This window comes from Syngnathus acus, chromosome 2, assembly GCF_901709675.1.
Source record: "Syngnathus acus chromosome 2, fSynAcu1.2, whole genome shotgun sequence".
In the NCBI taxonomy this organism is placed as follows: domain Eukaryota; kingdom Metazoa; phylum Chordata; class Actinopteri; order Syngnathiformes; family Syngnathidae; genus Syngnathus; species Syngnathus acus.
Window position 1 is genome coordinate 9881198 of NC_051088.1, and position 19250 is coordinate 9900447.

Genomic DNA, 19250 nt, shown 5'->3' on the forward strand with positions numbered 1-19250 from the left:
GTGTTTGAACAACTTTGAGCGTGGCTCACCCACTTTGTAAGCCGATTATCTATACGCTTGGGGCAATGTAAGCACATTCTTATCTGGGAGTCAAAGCGTTGCAATTTTTTTTTTTTTTTTTTTTGACAAGCGCGTGAAATTAGTCTTGGCCCTCACCACGTACCGTAGACGCATGTCTGCAGATGACGTGTTATCTGTTTTGTTTTGGGCGGCAACATGGCTTAAATAAAAGGGAAACAAGTCATTATGGAAGCGGCGACTCTCAGCAGGAGACGTAAGTACTAAGTGCAATTTAATCACTAATCCACCCGATTTCTTATGAGACTAGCACATACGGCAACATTACATTACATCCTGCTCTCGACGCCTTTTTTTGAATTGTCTGTATAATGTGTACTATGTGTCCACTCTGCACCCACTGCAGCCTGGTCATCCTAGAAGGGGGATCCTCCCATCTGCGGTCTCGTCTCAAGGTTTCTCATTTTTTTCCTAGTAGGAGTGTTGAGTTTTTCCCCTTGCCCTCCTGGGAGTTTAAGATCAGGGGATGTTTGAGAATATATGTCAATTTTCGCACATGTCCTGAGTGTTGTTAGTCACCTAAATGTTGAACATAGGCTGAGATGTACCGAAGTGAAATTCCTTGTTTGGCACGCTCAAGCATGGCGAATAAAAATTCTTGATTCTTGAATTAGCACAACCTCGATGCTAATGCTACAGCTAGCAGTTACCTTTAGGAGCAAGTTTAATACGAGGCGCTACGTGTACTGTTGAGAATCGAAATATAATGCTCATTGGATTGGTCACGCTCCAAATGGTTAAAAATCCCTCAGTAGTGTATTGAAAAATTGAGTTCATTTCCCGATAACCAGGATGTTTATATTTCGTAACAAGTTACAACTACAACAACAACATATCTAAAAATAATAATTCAAGGCGTTGTTCAAATAAAATAAATTCTCATAATTTGTGGTCGTTTGCTCAATCGTTGCATCGAATTCCGCTAAGAGTTGATCTTGAGGACATTAAAAAAAAAAGTGATTTAATGAAAAAATGATAATCTAGTTAAAGATGACCCAGAGGTGTGCACTGTGCATCTTTTCAATACGGGATGATTCGATACGTTGGATGCGATTAAGTGGTTCATATTATGAAAGGTTGAATGATTCAATTCACATAACATTACGATTCTATTCAATAAGATATATGGCTCAGTTGGAGAGTGCATGATGCAATTATTTTCTTATTTAAACTAGACAATAATTTTACAATATTACAGTTTACAATTAACTTGTCAGCATCATAAATATGTTCCTTTCCTCATTTGTATATTCTGTCATGTTTATTGACATGTACACTATGTGAAAGCTTTCCAAAGCCTAACCTATTGAATTTACAGGAAACTATTAAATTCCAAGAACCAACAAATCTGAATCAAAATCAAACCAAATTCTTTAAAGTTGTTTTTTCTCACCGACTTCATATATATACACATTCTGAGTAGCATTAAAAGTATGGGTGGAATTAAGTCTGTGTGTCCCTCTTTTGTTGTATATATGTATTATAATTTATAGCAGTTTTTACAACGGACATGATAGCTAGGTCATACTACGTAGGTGAGATTAAATCTCTAAATTCAGTGGTTTATGAAGAACAATAGTCTGTCTCAGATGGCTTCCAGACCAGTGCTATTCAAGACAAGGCTACCATGTGATCACATTGCATCAAGCTTGGTTGCTTTCACATGATTCCAGGCCAGTCATGTGTTGTGAATGATTGCCATAACAAACATTGTGTTCCCATGATGATAGCAGGTAGTTGTTTGTTTGTTTGTTTGTTTGTTTGTTTGTTTGTTTGTTTTCTTCTTTGCACTGATCTAAGACTTATCACATCGTGACACATACTGATATGCAGTGTCTCAGGGCTCTACAGACTGGATAGTCAGAGCTTTAGGCTTTTGTACAAAGTGCTTGTTAGTTTACGTTAATGCAGTGGTATTGCATATTTTTAAAGGATGCATATTTGAACTACAACCCATAACCTGAAGCCCAGGTGGACATACATATTTAAGGGCAAGCGTCGTCTCTGATGTGGTGACCAAATTCTGGAAATCCACATGTCTGTTTGCATTCAGATGACTGGCTCACTTCCCTCTTCTGACTTGTCACTCGATTCATACTTCAGACTCAGTGCAACCATTGCTTTAGTTTTCATTTCCCCGATGGCTGCCATGTTTGTTTGAGAATCATTAGTGTCTTTTTCATACTGACTTTTGGGGGGGGGGGGGGGGGGTAGTGGCTCAGCTCATGCAAATGTTGTGCCTGACTGAGCAAGAGACCCGTTTTGTGAATTTTCTGAATGACTTGCTTCTTAGGAATTAAGCTGCTGGGTGGATTTCTACAGCCAGCCTACATGACTCACCTCGCTTGTTGTTCCTGACTGACATATGGTAAGAACCACTTGTTCTTGAAGCAAATAACTTGGGAACTTTGTGTCCTTCAGATTTCAAATAATATTTAAGTTTATTATTAAAAAAACATTTTCACCCTGATTTCTATTTGTTAGCTAATTATTTTTGTTTCTTTGAACTTATATAGTGGTTTAAAAAAACAGAAAAATAACAGTTAAGCGATATCACTCAAGAAAGATTGTTTTTTTTTTTCCTCAATGTAAAAGCATTATGTTTTCCCACGTTAAAACAATTGAACCAGACTTAGCAATTGCATTCTAGAAGTCTATGCCGGTGGGATGTTCTTTTGTGTATCACTAGAAGGGATCCGTGCAACATTAGTAGCTTAGCACACTTTGTGAAACGCTAAACTAGTATATCATTATAATTTTGTGTCAGTATTTGAATTTGGGTCAGTTTTGATATGCCAAATGCATATTCTACAGCTAACATTTCCAATCGCTCTCTTTTTTTTTTTTGGCCGTTTTCAGGATGCCCAGGGGTACAAGTGGGTCCGATGGCGGGTGTGGCTGTGTCACGTGGTGGCTGTGCTGTCCCTGGGTGTTCTCCTCATTGTGTTTCGCTGGCGCCCACGGCTAGCTCTTTTTGCACGCTGCCGTCCCTGTCCTCTGGGGCTTGCAGATCTTGTGCTAATACGAGTGAGTAAAGTTATTTTGTCTCTCTACTTTTGATTGTTCTGACAAAGCACAGCACTGTGGTGGCTTGTGCTTGAAACATTTCTTTAGAGAAGTGTACGTTGACTGCATCGTCACTTTGTCCCAAGGAGTCGCATTACTTGCCAAAGTCTTCATTTGTTTGTCATGCATGTTTCAAGAGGATGGGATAGTAAAAATTTAAATGTTCAAGTATGTTAAATTTTGCAACAGTATCGATATCACTATAATCAAAAAACATATTGCATGTTTTTCGTAGCCCTTATATATATTTATGAACACTGCTAGGTTAAACTACCACCTTGCACTGCACAAAATGATGATGATAGAACTTTATTCATCCCACAGCAGGGAAATTTACTTGTCACAGCAGCGCATACGAGTGCAAGAAAACAAGTGCCAAAATTTCAAAAAGGATAAATAACAAACAAAGACAAGTGCCGCTAGTGGAGACGAAACACATAAATGTGTGTGCAAACAAAGAACTCTACTCAAATATTTGTGTGGTCATTTTGCCTTCAGGATAATTGTGGCATATTCCATGTGGTGGAGGTTCTCACAGAGGAGTTGGAGGAGGGAAGGTGGGCTGCCTTAAGAGCGTTGCTTTATGTCCACACAACACACAAAAAAAACCTCTACCATTTTTGCTCTGTTCTTCTCTCCCTACTAGTTTGGAATTATTGGGCGATACAGAGACTACAGAATGGAGGGACACAGTTGAGCTTTACCAGGAGAAGGTGAAGAACAAGTTCTGTTTTTCCATGATTTATTTATTTGTCTTTTTTTTTTTTCTTAAATGTGCAATTAGTGGAGCGTTGTCAGACCTTGTAAATGTTGTTTTATAGAAAACTCTACTGCGCTACTACCTGTTTGAAGGACTTCGCTTCATATGGTTGGACAGGAAGGCAGCTTTCTGTCTTGCAAGGTAATTTTACTGAAAGGAATTTTACTGAATACCAAGCAAATTGTTGGTTTCTTTGATTACACATTGAGATATAATATGACACTGCCATCATAAAATCAAATGTTTTTTTTTTTTTTACTGTAGTGTCCTCAATGAGGACTGGACCTGCAAGGACCTTCATGGTTACAAAAATGGTTTGAGTCACCTTGAGCAGAACTTTAGGTGAGCACAGCAACATTATTGAGTGTTTGACCTGATTGTGACTGCTTCATTTTGTTGTATATTATATTAAAACAAATGTTTTTCCTCATAGTGTGTACTAGCTCAGTGGCCTTGTGGTATGAGTGTCCGCCCTGAGACTGGGAGGTCGTGGGTTCGATCCCCGACCGATTCATACCAAAAGACTATAAAATAGAACCCGGTGCCTCCCTGCTTGACACTCGGCATTAAGGGTTGGATTGGGGATGCTGTGAGGAGCTGCGCCCCCCAGTCATTATTAATGCGCAATGTATAGCTTCTACTATAGAAGCTTGTCTGAGGACGACCGAGAGAGAGTGACCGCTGCTCTAATGCAAACGGCTCAGTTAGTCTGTGATTGTTGTCCATCTAATTAAGCCTAAGTTTGATCTATATTGCTCATTTAAAAAAGTCTTTTGTTGTAACAGAATAATTTTTGCAGGTATGAATCACCCTTTTGTCAGTGTTCGTAATCTTTGTTTTGTTTTTTTCTTCTAGGAGACAAGTGTATGGGCCCAACGTGATTGATGTGCCTGTGAAGTCTTACTTCAAACTATTGATTGAGGAGGTGAGATGGATATTTAACTCATTTTGTATTTTCTTTTTTTTATATATATATATACGTATATATTTGATACCTCTGGTTTGTATTTCTTTAATCACCTAGTTACAATTTGCTGATCAAAATGTTATCTTCTCTTCTTAGGTGCTCAACCCCTTTTATGTGTTCCAGTTATTTAGCATGGTCCTGTGGACGGTTGATGAATATTACTACTACTCCACGAGTATATTTTTAATTTCTCTTATATCCATTGGTATCTCACTTTATGAGATCCGCAAGGTGAGACTTGATTTGCACTGATTTTTATTTTTGATTCGTAATTTTTTTTAAATTAATGATAAGAATGTATAAAACTAATAGCTTTTTATCTGCTTCATAGCAAAGAGTCATTCTTCACAACATGGCCCGATTGGTCACTAATGTCACCGTGATAAGAACCTCTGGAGGTATTTATGTCCATATTCTCCCAATTTTGTTCATATAATTGTGTAGAGGTTTTATGTAGTGCCTTCGATTAAAAAGATAAACATGTTTTCTCAGAGCAGGAGAACGTTAGTTCAATGGAGCTGGTGCCTGGTGACTGCATATGCTTACCTAAGAATGGCCTGCTGATGCCTTGTGATGCTGCCCTGCTGGCAGGGGAGTGTCTGATAAATGAGGGCATGTTGACAGGTCAGCACACTCGGAACTTTAGCAAAAAGATCTTTTATGCTTCCCTGTGTTCATGACCTAACAATACCACAAGCCCATAAAACTGCTTTTCCACTTCCCCAAATGTCTTCAGGCTGGCATCCAGATATATAATGTTTTTCAAACCAGATGAGGATCGATTTTTGGATGTCATTCAAATATGCATGTCTCGCTATTGATGTATGTTGTGTGTCCATACGAAAATTAGAGATATTTTCAACTATTACCTGTGTGCAGGTGAGAGCGTTCCAGTGCTGAAAACTCCCCTGCTGGATTCGGAGAATATATACAACTCGGCCGCTGAGCGCAAGAACACACTGTTCTGTGGAACGCAGCTCATCAGGGCCAAAGGAGGAGGTCTCGGTGATTTTGGTGCTGTCGCCGTAGTCACAGGCACTGGTGAGTAAACAAAATTATTTTTTAGAAAGATGAATTTACCATTAATTCTTGCTTTTCACTCAACAGATAATTTTAGTCAATTGCCCATCCCTAGGTACCGTAGTGTTTGCAAACCAGTTCACGCAATTGTGTGTCATCAACAGGATTTTTTACTGCCAAAGGTAACTTGATCAGCTCCATTTTGTACCCTCAGCCAACCAGCTTTCGCTTCTACCGAGACGCTGCAAAGTTCTTGGTCATTTTGGGGTTTCTTGGTAAGACCTTTTAACAGCAACATTAGACATTCTATATTTAGTTTATTTTGTTCACTTGCATCATTGACACTTTGGACATAAATGATAATAGGGCCTTCCCCAAGTAGTGACTGCTTTAGCATCCACTTTGTCCTGCAAGTTATGTCCATGTCGTGTATCATTGCAAAAGTAGAATTCAGATTTTTAAATCCCTCTTTTCCTTTTTCTCTTTTTCCACAGCTCTTATTGGGACAATTTACAGCTTTGTTATACTCTCAAACTATGACGTAAGTGTGCACATAAGAAGCCTGGAATATCTGGGAACTTCTTGACAGTCCAAGCAATTCAGTCCCTCTGTATGTCTCTAGATGAGCTGGTTTTCGGTGGTGATTCGGGTTTTGGATATTGTCACCATTGTGGTGCCTCCGGCCCTGCCTGCCGCCATCACTGTCGGCACCATCTATGCCCAGAACAGACTGAAAAGGCAAGGCATCTTCTGCATAAGTCCACCACGCATCAATGTCTGTGGCAAGGTGTCGCTCTTTTGTTTTGACAAGGTGAGGACCGACTTGCTTTGTACTGTGTATGTGTGTGTGGGGCTGACTCTCACTCCCACTTTGTGTTCTCCAGACAGGAACCTTGACAGAGGAGGGCCTGGATGTGTGGGGAGTCGTGGAAGCGCGATCTGCCGGTTTTTCAGATGTGGTCTCTGACCCTAGACTTCTCCCACCTGGGCCAATGCTCTCGTGCCTTGCCTGCTGTCACACTCTTGCCCTGCTGCAAGGGGAGCCCATTGGAGACCCTCTGGAGCTCAAAATGTTCAACTCTACCGGTTGGGTATGAACCACAAAGCCTTATTTCATTCACATGATTTCAACTTTATGGTTACTATTTCATTGGGACAATTGACAATGTTAAACATCCAAAGATGAATTTTGTCTACTTAACTATATTTACATTGTTAGATGTCTATTGAACCACAACTCTGTGTTTCTTTCCAGACACTCCAGGAACCAGAGGAAGACAGTGGTGTGCTGGATGCGGAGTTTGGAGGGCACAAAGTGTTAGCTGTAATGAAACATCCTCCGAGCCTGCTTCCTTTTCACCTAAATGTAAATCACTTTGTGCAATAATACATATATTATTTCACTAGAGCATTTTCTTCATAATGAATCCATCTTTTTAGGCAGGCAGGCTTGTGCTGTTATGCAACAAAAAAGCTCACTGATTGTATCCCAACCAAATCTTTGGGGGGGGGGGAAATAAATAAATAATTAATTGAAAGAAGCCGTTAAACTATGCATAAAAAGCTAAATAGATAAAAAACAATGAACTGATTAAAAGTTGAAAATGGAAGGTTGGCTTGGATGAAGTAAACCTTAGTTGCATGTATAAGAGTGGAAGCCTTTATTGCTTTTCTTTGCTGCAAAACTATGACCTTTCTATTGCTTTATGAAGCTCCTAAGATGTTCATCAGCCATGTGTGGTAAGTTCTGGTAACTTGGTAGCAGTAAAAACAAAGTGGGTGCCAACTGCAACAAACTGAAAGCGTTGTTCTTTATTTAATCGAGTTAAATGTTGCACCCAATCATAGAAATCTCAGTGAAAATGAAACTTCTTTTGCAGAGTCAATGACAACAATTGTTTTATTGTGACGTTGTTAGGGTAATTCATATTTGTTATGTAGCATTGCAAAGTTTCAATCACTATCTTGCGTTTCCACTTATTCATATCTTTTACCTGCACCTTCATGTTTCTTTCAGTCCTCAAGTGCACCTGTGGCAGTCGTTCAGCGGTTTCCCTTCTCTTCGGCCTTGCAGAGGATGAGCGTGGTGACTGTGGCCTGCGGGGGGCGCTCTGCTATAGCTTTCATGAAAGGTTCTCCAGAAATGGTGGCAAGCCTCTGCAGACAAGAAACTGGTCAGACAGCACGTTATGTTGTGATTTTTGATATGCCAGTCACTGCTCAATTGGTCAGAAAATTATAATACAAATAATGTTCATCTGTTACACCAACAACGTTTAGTGACACTCAGGCACTAGATAGCAGAAGCTACAACTACTAACCACCTGTTAAAAAGTATGTGTGCCCTTAAGAACACATAAAGATATCTTCGCTGATGATCGACTTAGTTCTACCCCAAACCAGATGTCTTTCACAGTTCCAAGACTGACCTGTTTGAGGCATCATGCTGCGACAGGGCATTCAGACTGCCCCAAAGTTCAACAATAACAGTATAGTTTGTGTAGTAGTAAACAAAAAAAAGCTGTTCGATATCACCTCCTCCATTTTGCATCTGTACCTGCGACTGGTGAACTGACACAAAAAAATAGCTGGAAAAATTACTGCTTTTACAGCCCGAGTAATTTGCTCTTTGAAACCTGGAGGGCAAATGGGGGAAAAAATGCAGAGTATTGTCTAATTAAGAGGTCTTTGGCTGTATTTCAGTTTATATGGTGTATTTTAAAGTCTGTCTCTTTTTTTCCCCATGAGTTAGAATGTTTTGCGTACGAGGTATCCACACTGAATAAGATGTATTCTAATTACAGTACCGCCGCAGTTTTCAAAGAAACTATGCAGATTTTCCAGTGAGGGTCTTCGAGTTCTTGCTCTTAGTTATAAACCAATGGACACAAGCACTGATCTAAGCGCCACTGAGCGGTGAGATTCCTGTCTTAGTCAGTCACATACGTACATCTGTTCTATGCAAATACTGAAATGGGTGCAACAGCGCAAACTGTCCGTGTGCATATTTATCCACAGAGGGGAGGTAGAGAAAGACATGCAGTTCTTGGGCCTGTTGATGATGAAGAACCTGGTGAAGCCAGAGAGCGCTGACGTCATACGCACATTGAGTTTGGCGAAGCTCCGAACTGTCATGGTCACAGGTGGGAGACGAAACGGTCATCCTCCTTTAACGTACCGACTACAGTCAGTAGCATTTGCCAGATTATGTTATTCATCAAACATTCCCAAATGTTAAATCTCACCTCCCACAGGTGACAACATTCGAACAGCAATCAATGTTGCCCAAAGCTGTGGAATGGTGAGGGCTGATGAGAGGGTCATCTTTGTTGAAGCTGCTGCCCGCACAGCTCAAACCAGACCCACGCTGAGGTTCACCCTAGAAGATCAGGAGGGCACGTTAGTCACAGCCCAGGTCAATCCCACTCACACATCAATCAAAAGCACCGGCGCACCACTCGTGTGTATCCCTGCGCATACTTATATACAGTATACACATATATTTATATATGCCAGTATATATACATATTCTCACCAGTTTGGAATTTTTACATGTAAGCTAACAGGAATGTGGAGTTCATCAGTGTAATACTTTTAAGATTATTTCTTGTTAAGCATTCCTACTTAATACATACTAAATTGTAGTTACATGCCATTGACATTTTTCTCCTCTCTAAGGGTCTCTACCAGACACATTTTGGTTATCATTTGGCTATTAATGGCAGTTCATTTGCTGTCCTCTGTGACCACTTCCCTGAGCATCTGCCAAAGGTAATGAAAACATGTTGTCTGCTTTTCTCACTAAAAAACTGAAAAGTCTGTTCTGTCCTTTTACTGTAGTGTAATGTTGTCGTGATGTCATTGCACAGGTTTTGATGCGAACAACAGTCTTTGCACGTATGGCTCCTGACCAGAAAACACAACTGGTGAAAGAGTTGCAGAAACTAAAGTGAGTGCACACACCGGAAGGAATGGAAACATTTTAAATCAATGTGTCAGGTAGAAAATGTCTTTGTGGTGTTTTTTGTTTTTTTTAATGTTTGTTAAGCTCCTGTGTCACGTCAACTTTGGCATCTTTTCTTTTTTTGCTGGAGTGACTGCTTTTTCCCTGAGATGCTCATAAACTAAGTTCCAAATAATTTTCCTCAATAGTGGATGCAAATAATTTGCTGCATTTTTTATTTTACAAAATAACTGTTGTCATCAGTAATTTTTTTTTTTGGAAAGCATTTGAATCCTACTCTAATGGTTGATGACGTGAACATTACGTGTCATTTGCATCAACTAGTTAGAAAAATCTGAGAAAAATATACAGTAATGCTATAATAAAGTTTAAAAAAAAAAAAAAAAAGAGTTTGAGTTCAGTGCTCCTCAAATTTTCTTTACAACAGCTACCTGGTGGGCATGTGTGGAGATGGTGCCAACGATTGCGGTGCCTTGAGAGCTGCTGACGCCGGCATCTCTTTGTCAGAGGCAGAGGCTTCCATCGCTTCGCCTTTTACCTCCAAGACTCAAAACATCAGCTGTGTGCCACTGCTCATTAGGTAAGCAATCATGGTGATGCCATTCAACCAAGAGTGGCAGCACGGCGGGGTGGTGGTTAGCACATCAGGAGGTGCCACTCTCCTTTTCTGTGTGTGCTTGTGTGCTTAATTTTTAAAATGTTTCCAGGAGGCGTTATTGAGTTTTAGGTGCCCCCCCCCATATTCATCCAGTCGTTGCCTTGAGTGCCTCATGTCTGACTTGTTCTTGTCGCTGCAGAGAAGGTCGATGTTCCCTGGTCACCGCGTTCAGCCTTTTCAGATACATGGCCGTGTACAGCATGATTCAGTTCTGCTCTGTGCTCATTCTATACGCAGTGAGTCCACCATCTAACAATATTAGCACAGATGATAGTCCTAGAAAATTTTGACATGCTGAAAACTTGTCCAGGTGAGCACCAATCTGGCTGACCTGCAGTTCCTGTTCATTGACGTTGCACTTGTGACCCTGTTGGCTATCGTGATGGGGAAAGGCGGCCCCAGTGAGAAACTGAGCCCCTACCGGCCTCCGGCCAATCTGATGGCCCTGCCCGTTTTAGGCAGCCTCTTCATCCACATATCCATGATAATCTTAGCCCAGTTGACTGCGCTCTTCATCACCACCTCACAGGATTGGTCAGTGCAAAGTCAACAACTTATGTGTGTTGTGCACCAAAATTTGTGTTATGTTTAGATCGATCAATCCTCTTACTAGTTTCTTAACAATCAATTAATCGCTGGCTTTTCCATCAGGTATATTCCGCTCAATTCCACAGTGTTTGGGACTGCCAACTTACCCAACATGGACAACACCAGTGTGTTTTCCTTGTCTGGTTTCCAGTACATCTTCATGGCTGTGGTGGTAACAAAGGGTCTCCCTCACAAGAAACTTATTTATCACAACGGTAAGAGTTGTTTGCACCTCGTCCATTATTGCTTATTGCTTTAAAATCCTGTTTTACTTAGTAGTGCAGTTTTTCAAAAATGTCCTTGTTCTCCTTGCAGTGATATTCCTGTGTTTACTCCTCGTCCTGTTTGCCGTGATGACTTGTCTGGTTTTGTATCCCGGACCTTTCTTCATAAAGATAATGCAGCTCTATGACTTCGCTGACTTGCATTTCAAGATGCTGCTTGTCGCTCTGGCTGCTCTCAATTTCCTTGTTTGTTTTGTGGTGGAGGTGAGTGTCACTGGGCTGTCATTTCTTAGCTTGAGCTTTTTGACACCCATTCATCCGTGCAAAAATATGAACATGCAATGACGTCACCATTAACATCCCCGGTGAAATCTAACATCTCCCTGACAGATGTTTGTCTCTGCATTACTATTATTATAACTTCAACATACTTCCTTGACACCAATTACGATTTTCTTATTAGCCAAGCTTTTGGTGCCATCTTGTCTTGTGGCATTTTAGATCAATATAGAAAGAGCACACAAATATAAATAGGTGAGTTTTTCAGTAATTAGCTACGGATGTGTTTCACAGGAGAAAAAAAACCTGATGTTAATTTGTGAACAACAAACAGCAGCTCGTAGCGGTTGACTCTAACTGGCAGTCAAAAGTATGATTATCAAGGGTTTTTTTTTGGGTTCACAGATGCTGATCGATGTTGGTGTGCTGAACCATCTTCACCGTCTATGCCCAAAGCGTTCATCCAAGAAAAAGTTCAAACACCTCAACTCAATCCTTTGCAACCCCAGTGTCCCATCATGGCCGCCCCTGAACCAAACACTTTACTCTTCTGAGTACACAGCTGTTGGCATAAATTAGTGTCTTGCCCCCTCCTCCTGAAATACAAACAATAATAAAGTGTTTGGATTTATGACTCGACTGAGGTATTCTCATTTTGTGTGTGGATGGTAATAAAGCACTTTTTTTTTTTTTTTTGCAAATCAGTTTATTAAATCTGTTTATTTACAGGCTTTTGCATTAGCAGAGTTGTCTGCTGCACTTTCGCTCGTAAGCCTTTTGTTGCTCACATTCTCCACTTGCTTGCACCCCCAGGAAGAAGCAACACAGGGGACCTTTCCATCAATGGCTTGTACCACAAAATATGGCTTGCTCAAAGTCTACGTGAACAGAAACATGGGTGAGGATGAAGAACATGAAACAGCGACATCAAGAAACAGCATTCCTTGGTTAACTGGTGACTTGGTCTCTGGATCATATTTAAATAGCACATCCTCCTCATTCATAGCATTGTCAGTCAGAATTCCAGCAGTGATCTTTTGCACAAGGAATCACGTAAACATTACAAACAGACAACAGCCACCATATTGGCATAAGTTCATGCTAAAAATGAAGGAAATGCAATCCTTTTTAATGGATTCCTTCTGGAGCCATTTGAAGGAGTTGAGTTGCTATGTGTTGCGCAAGGCCAAGCTTGCTAAAAGCAAAGGAAACTCATGCTTTATGTATAAACTAAGTTGGGGGTAACCTGATTTCCATCTTTGTTCTTGGGTTAAAATACTGCTGACATTACTCTCATCTTGTACAACATATTTAAAAGGCGGAAAAGCTACTTAAAAAGTCAACGTGAAGCTCACTTAATTTACTCGAGGTGCTTACTTTTTAAACAGAAAAATGTGATAGTCCAAGGAGTAAGGCCGGCAACCCCTCCCCTCCCACAACAAAATAAAGCAGGAACAAGAATGGTTCAAAACAAATGGCAACATGCTCTGAAGGGGCACGTCGATAAAGCTACATTGCAACACTGCAAGATGATCGATCTGCATCCCAAAAAACAATGGCTATATTTCATAGTTTATGTATCTCGAGGGCTGTGCTGGCATGTCCTCTAAACAATGATTTATGTAAAAACAACCAAGCAGAGAAACCTTTATAATAATCCAAAAATTTGGGGGAAAGCAAAAGATAAAAAGTTGGTGAGCTAAGCTTTAAAAAAAAAGCACAACTATAAAGTGAGCTCTTGATTATTATTGCTGAGGGATGGCCCTCACTGCACCTCTTCTTTGCTAGTCTTTGCTTGAAGAGAAGGAGTGAGGTGTTCCTTGTAAAGGGATCATCACAGTGAGTCCAGGCGTTCATTGTCACAGTGTCTCGACGGAAGAAGGAAGGGCTAGGGGGAGATGCTTTTTCCTGTGGAGGAGGTGTCCCACTCCAGCGGGAAGAATTTTGGAGCAATGTAGTGTTGTATGTCTGCTCCCCCTGCCCTCCTTCCTTCCAGTGGCCCCTAGGTCAAAATTATCTGTGCTGTCGGAACCCTTGGGTACCGTCGGGGCTGGTTGGCTGTCGGACCGCGTGATTGTTGGACCTCGTGTCCTCTGAAGGCAACGTAGAGTTGATGCGACCCGCCCTGGAGGAAAGACAGAAGAGGTGAATATTTCTATGTACGTTCATCATATTGAGATTGTAAATGGCACCCGTAGACCGGAAAGTAAGTATTTGCCAAAACCCAATTCAGGAGTTGCAGTGCTCAAATAACACAATTTTTTCTTGTCTAGTGTCTAATAGACATTTACCTGTCTGCACCATTCTTATCTTGGGCCGTCTCCTCCGGAGAAGCACTCCCCAAAATTCTTTTCCGGGCCTCGGCGTACTCCGCCTCGCGCTGTGCCAGGGACTTGACCTGCGGCGTGGGCCTGTTCTGGTTCAGGGGAGACCCCAGCGACCCGTTGTTTGCGGGCCGCTTCAAGATGCGAATCTGAGGTGGCGGCGCTGCCGGTAGAGAGTCGTCCTGGATGACCATGGCCGTCTTCAGTGACGAGTGTGGAGAACAATGGTGGTTACTTGACTCTCTAGAAACGGCAGTCAGCAAATTAAAACTTGCAAATGTCAGCTTCCTTGAATGGCTGAAAATTAGCGAAATAATCTTAATCCAAGAAGGCAATATTATTATTATTAATAATAATAAAACCCCTGAATACAGTTAAAGAAATGATAGGAAATTACATTCATACTACTTTAACCTAACTTCAACAAATACAGTTCAATTATCTTACTGTTCTCTCTGGCTGATTCTTAGTTTCTCCTCTAACCGCTTATCCATTTCCTGTGGAAGGAAAACACAAACATAAATTCATGTAAACATATTAGTCCAATAGGGATTTTGATGGCAGGGAGGAAAAATAAAGTGTGTGACGGGGATAGAGCAGTGGTTCTTAACCTGGGTTTGATCGAACCCTAGGGGTTCGGTGAGTCGGTCTCAGGGGTTCGACAGACCCTCCATTCTGATTTGCCAGTATGTCATTTGTTGTGACTTCATGCAGTGTGTCGGTTTTGTTCTTTGAACAAGGTGATGTTCATGCACGGCTCATTTTGTGCACCAGTAAAAAAAACATCTATGTCTAGAATTAAAAAAATATATATCACTAAAGAGGGGTTCGGTGAATGCGCATATGAAACTGGTGGGGTTCGGTACCCCCAACAAGGTTAAGAACCACTGCTATAGAGCAAGTCTCTGAATGGAAGGAAAGCAGGGTTGAGTTACAAGCTATTTATACATTGGTTACACCAGGGCAGCTGTCAAGTCGCGGCATGAACGTGCCCAGCTCACGAACATTAACCGTATTAAGCCGTCATGAGTTGGGTTTTTTTCGATGACAACTGGGATATTTGCGCAATAATGACGTGAGACGTAGCGCCGCTGTCTAGCCACTTCCGGCTATCAGCGCCTTCGCGGGCCGCGTTGATGACGTCATCGATTAACGCTAAGCTAACTTTGGCTGTAAACTTAATCGCCAGTGACCGTCGTTAAATGGCTAACCTGGCCACTTCCCAAACATTTTGTCAACGATACACTGTTAGCCGTCAAACTTGTCAAATTCAGCTATTTGTAAAGGAACTTCAACAAGACAAGGAGCTAATACCATTACATTAAATTGGCTATCGTGAAAAGTTGGGTCCGCGCTGAATAAATCGGAGTTAACATGTGCGGGTGTCGGTGTCGTGTAAATTACAATTATGAAGCCTTCGCTTTGAGCGTGTACCACCGATACAAAAGTAGAATCAGAAGAGGTAGCTGGAACTAGAACATCCAAAAAGTAAATTGACACGAACCGGCGTCTGCATTCTATTTTCCATGCCAGCCATAGCAGCATTAGCATTAGCTAAAGGAAGAAACGAAAACTTAATTCGCCGAATTTGGCTCGCACAATACCCGGCTCTCTTCGAGATAGATTACGAACAAGTCCGTAAAAAATAACCCGGTATCTTGACGAGCTCGCTCGGGTATTGCCAAGTTAACGCGCCAGCCGCTTGGTGTTAGCTCGCTAACTTTGTCGATGCTAACGCGCTAGCACGAGCCACATTGTTGGCCCGCGGGACTTGGGACACACCAGAAGCTTTCCGAGATTGTCTCGCAACGACACCGAATTGAAGTCTCTGGCATGGCGTTGGCATAAGAATCAATGTCAGGGTTGTCTTGTCTTGCTTTACCCCGTTATCAGCCGCTTCCTCCCAACTTTCCGCGACCTCTTCATCCATGTTTCATGTTGCTGAAGACACGCTGTTACGCGGCTCCTGCACAGCCGGGTCCGCCTCTCTACCCACAGTCACGTCACCGTGACGGCTTCCCCCGCGGCATGGTGAAATTCCCCAGTCCACCCCACTGCCGATTGTGATCTACGTACGGTGGTTGTCAGTTTACGAGGTTAGGCACGGCGCGCAAGCAGGGGCGTTTCTACACCCCCGGGGAGCTCCATGCAAGAAGGACCCTGTAGGCCACCCCACCCGCAAAAAAACCAGACCGATAGATTAAATACATTCTTTATTTAATGATTGGCACATAAAACCAATGGCAAATGAGCAACATCACATACATACGTAGTCTAAAGTTTTACAAGTTACAGGCCAAATTTTCCCAGACTTTTTAACAATTGATAATCATGCCTTTTAAGCTTTTAGTGTCCCATGGAATGGAAGCATGCAAATGAACAATTTAAGCTACAGAAGAAATCATGGGCTCAATCAATAGACAAAAAATATTGTAAACCCATTCAAGAGCCCACCTTTAGACAGATACACTTGTGGAATGTGTTATACAATGGAAGCACTGATCTTAGTTTGTTTCATTTGAAGCTATTCAACAAGCATGAATGGCTTGATAATATATTTTTTGAATTGTAGTTGTTTGAAATTTTTGACCAGTCAATTACATTGTATACACGGAAAGACGCCCTGTGGGTGTGGCACTTTTCACTTTCAGTTAAGCTTTGACCATGATTTTTCCCTAATAAGTGGCCTGTGGTTAGGTACACCTCATGGACACTTCAATAAGTACACTGCACGCGGTAAAAATAAATTAATTAATAAATAAATAAGAAAGTGTAGCGAACGATTTGGTGAACGATTCTTTTGAACAAATCTTTTGAGTGAACCGATTCTAAAGATTCAGGTAACTGGAATGCACATCACTAGTACAAAAGAGTGCAGACGGCCAATGGCTGCCAGGTCGAAATAACTGACTGGTTAGTGACAAGGGCTCTCACTTGGGAAGAACTTGGTTCGATCCCAGGTGTGAGCACATACTTGCATTTGCTTTTAGAATTGGAACCTCGCTTTGTATGCGTACGCATATGCAAACAAATGCAAGTATTTATGTGTAAATACATAAGGTGGCCCCGCCCCCAAGTTGGTGGCGCAAACCAATTTTCAGGTCTACCTAATCACAGGCCACTTCATTAGGGAAAAATCATGGTCAAAGCTGAACTGAAAGTGAAAAGTGCCATTTTGAAGTGCACCTAATAACAGGCCACTTTATTAGGCAAATATCATGGTCAAAGGTCACAGGTGTCAATCTCTAGTCCTTGGGGCCGCATTCCAACATGTTTTCCAAGATTCCCTCGTTAAGTGCACCTGCGTGAAAAGTTTTAGCTCCTGCAGAACGTGAAAGGAGCTAAAACTTTTCACGCAGGTGTGTTTAACGAGGGTAACTTGGAAAACCAGCTCAGTGGCCTAGTGGTAGAGTGTCCGCCCTGAGACTGGAAGGTTGTGGGTTCAAACCCCGGCCGGGTCATACCAAAGACTATAAAAATGGGACCCATTGCCTCCCTGCTTGGCACTCAGCATTAAGGGTTGGAATTGGGGGGTTAGATCACCAACTGATTCCCGAGCGCGGCACCGCTGCTGCTCACTGCTCCCCTCTCCCCCAGGGGATGGATTAAAATCACACGGGGATGGGTTAAATGCAGAGGACAAATTTCACCACACCCAGGTGTGTGTGTGACGATCATTGGGACTTTAATCTTAATCTTAATATTGGAACGCGGCCCCTCGAGGACTGGAGGTCGACACCCCTGGTTTAAGTGAAAAGTGCCACACCCGCCCTCACCCCCACTTTCTGATTGGCTGGTTGATCTGTGACATCACTCGGACACTCCATTAGGTACACCGCCATTTTCAGGTCTACCTAATAACAGGCCAGTTCATTAGGGAAAAATCATGGCCAAAGCTTACCTGAAAGTGAAAAGTGCCACACCCGCCCTCACCCCCACTTTCTGATTGGCTGTTTGATCTGTGACGTCACACGGACACTCCTTTAGGTACACCGCCATTTTCAGGTGTACCTAATAACAGGCCACTTCATTAGGGAAAAATCATGGCCAAAGCTGAACTGAAAGTGAAAAGTGCCACACCCGCCCTCACCCCCACCTCCTGATTGGCTGGTTGATCTGTGACGTCACACGGACACTCCATTAGGTACACCACCATTTTGTACCTAGTGTACCTAATAACTTCATGCATTTTTTGTATGTGTCAAGAATGTGTATTTGACTACTTGCTCTTTATTTTGGGGGACACCAACACATATTACACAACGTAAAACACATATACATATTGTCATATAAAGCAGTTAACCAAATGTCAGATTTTTGTTTTCATGCCCAAAAAAATAAAAACAAGGAGTAAAACACCAGACAAGATTTAATAGGTTTTAATGTTTATTAAAATAATAATAATAAAAGTACATTTCAAACCAGCAATCTAATGTGAAATTGCAGTAGATATATTGGATAACAATATGTAGGCGTATATATGTATACACGTTATTTAAAAACTACTATAAGTGTTATAAAATCAAGATTACCTAAAGAGAAGCATAATCTCCCCGTTGTTACAGATCCTTTCAGTTGGTGAACGGGAAATGCAATTCACGACTCGTTCGTGAACGAGCAGTTACGTCATTTTCCTCTTCGTTTTGTTTTACGGCGAGGTGGCACCAGCTTCAATGCACCTTACTGACACCTACTGGTTGAAGTCATATGAACTGAAAAAAGAACCAATCACTTTAGGAAGTGATTCGTTCACTCTCGTTCACTGAAAGAAATTCGTTCCTTTGAACGAATCGTTCACTCACGAGCCAACACTAGGGGGAGGCACTGATGTCAGCACATGGAATCAAAAACTTGTTTTCGATCGTGCGTCCCACTCCGTTCCGAAGTCCCGTTCTCCGAATCAAACCTTTTAACTCCGGAGTTGCTCTTCCTTTACTGATGACCTCCTGCTTCGACCGAGAATCCATAGTTGAAAATCGTTTGGATATGTAATCCTTCATTGTAAAACGAAATGTAAAAACGGTGGCAAAAAAAACCCGAATGTAAAACGAAATAAATGGACGACTGCTCCTCAGTTGCAAACTACCAGCTTGCACTGGATATTTATTGGACCAGCAGTGTGTTTATATTTATTGCATTGTGAACTCTGTTTTTCTGTTCGTCTTCCTCTTTTTAAACGTCATGAGCTGTTTGACAACTGATTTTCCCCAGAGGGGACAATAAAGGTTTCAATCAATCAATCAATCAATCAATCAATCAATCAATCAATCAATCAATCAATCAATCAATCAATCAATCACTGTAAAATTTGAACTGGAGCTC

General features: G+C 41.6%; 2 protein-coding genes across 3 annotated transcripts; one reads left to right on the top strand and one right to left on the bottom strand.

Moving 5' to 3' along the window:
• The first annotated feature begins 154 nt into the window (after positions 1-154).
• On the top strand, positions 155-12516 carry atp13a2 (ATPase cation transporting 13A2). 2 transcript variants are annotated; one of them, XM_037273893.1, is made up of 29 exons: positions 155-274; positions 2372-2446; positions 2938-3105; positions 3643-3701; positions 3791-3857; positions 3966-4045; positions 4169-4246; positions 4760-4829; positions 4968-5102; positions 5203-5269; positions 5364-5495; positions 5751-5912; positions 6056-6166; positions 6386-6432; positions 6514-6702; positions 6776-6982; positions 7147-7257; positions 7909-8065; positions 8696-8807; positions 8910-9034; positions 9146-9306; positions 9570-9662; positions 9761-9840; positions 10283-10435; positions 10653-10749; positions 10824-11047; positions 11165-11316; positions 11417-11589; positions 12010-12516. In XM_037273893.1, the coding sequence occupies exons 2-29, from the start codon at positions 2444-2446 to the stop codon at positions 12181-12183; spliced, it is 3387 nt and encodes a 1128-aa protein (XP_037129788.1). In that variant the 5' UTR covers positions 155-274; positions 2372-2443; the 3' UTR covers positions 12184-12516. The 2 variants fall into 2 exon arrangements, with proteins under 2 accessions (XP_037129788.1, XP_037129796.1); XM_037273901.1 differs by lacking the exon at positions 2938-3105.
• A 23-nt stretch (positions 12517-12539) lies between these two features.
• szrd1 (SUZ RNA binding domain containing 1) lies at positions 12540-16024 on the bottom strand. Its single transcript, XM_037273915.1, has 4 exons — positions 15811-16024; positions 14376-14425; positions 13896-14171; positions 12540-13729 (listed from the first exon to the last, which is right to left on the bottom strand). Exons 1-4 carry the CDS (start codon positions 15856-15858, stop codon positions 13618-13620), a joined length of 486 nt encoding a protein of 161 aa, XP_037129810.1. The 5' UTR covers positions 15859-16024; the 3' UTR covers positions 12540-13617.
• Positions 16025-19250: the final 3226 nt, after the last annotated feature.

What these genes read in the sequence shown, in the direction of transcription:
- szrd1 (XM_037273915.1), bottom strand. Translation starts at nt 15,858, where the DNA reads ATGGATGAAGAGGTCGCGGAAAGTTGGGAGGAAGCGGCTGATAACGGG. An exon ending in AGGAAGCGGCTGATAACGGG is followed by an intron (nt 14,426 to 15,810) that starts GTAAAGCAAGAC and finishes TTCCTTCCACAG; the next exon opens with GAAATGGATAAGCGGTTAGA. An exon ending in AGAATCAGCCAGAGAGAACA is followed by an intron (nt 14,172 to 14,375) that starts GTAAGATAATTG and finishes TGCCGTTTCTAG; the next exon opens with AGAGTCAAGTAACCACCATT.
- atp13a2 (XM_037273893.1), top strand. An exon ending in AAATGAGGGCATGTTGACAG is followed by an intron (nt 5,496 to 5,750) that starts GTCAGCACACTC and finishes ACCTGTGTGCAG; the next exon opens with GTGAGAGCGTTCCAGTGCTG. An exon ending in CGCTCTTTTGTTTTGACAAG is followed by an intron (nt 6,703 to 6,775) that starts GTGAGGACCGAC and finishes TGTGTTCTCCAG; the next exon opens with ACAGGAACCTTGACAGAGGA.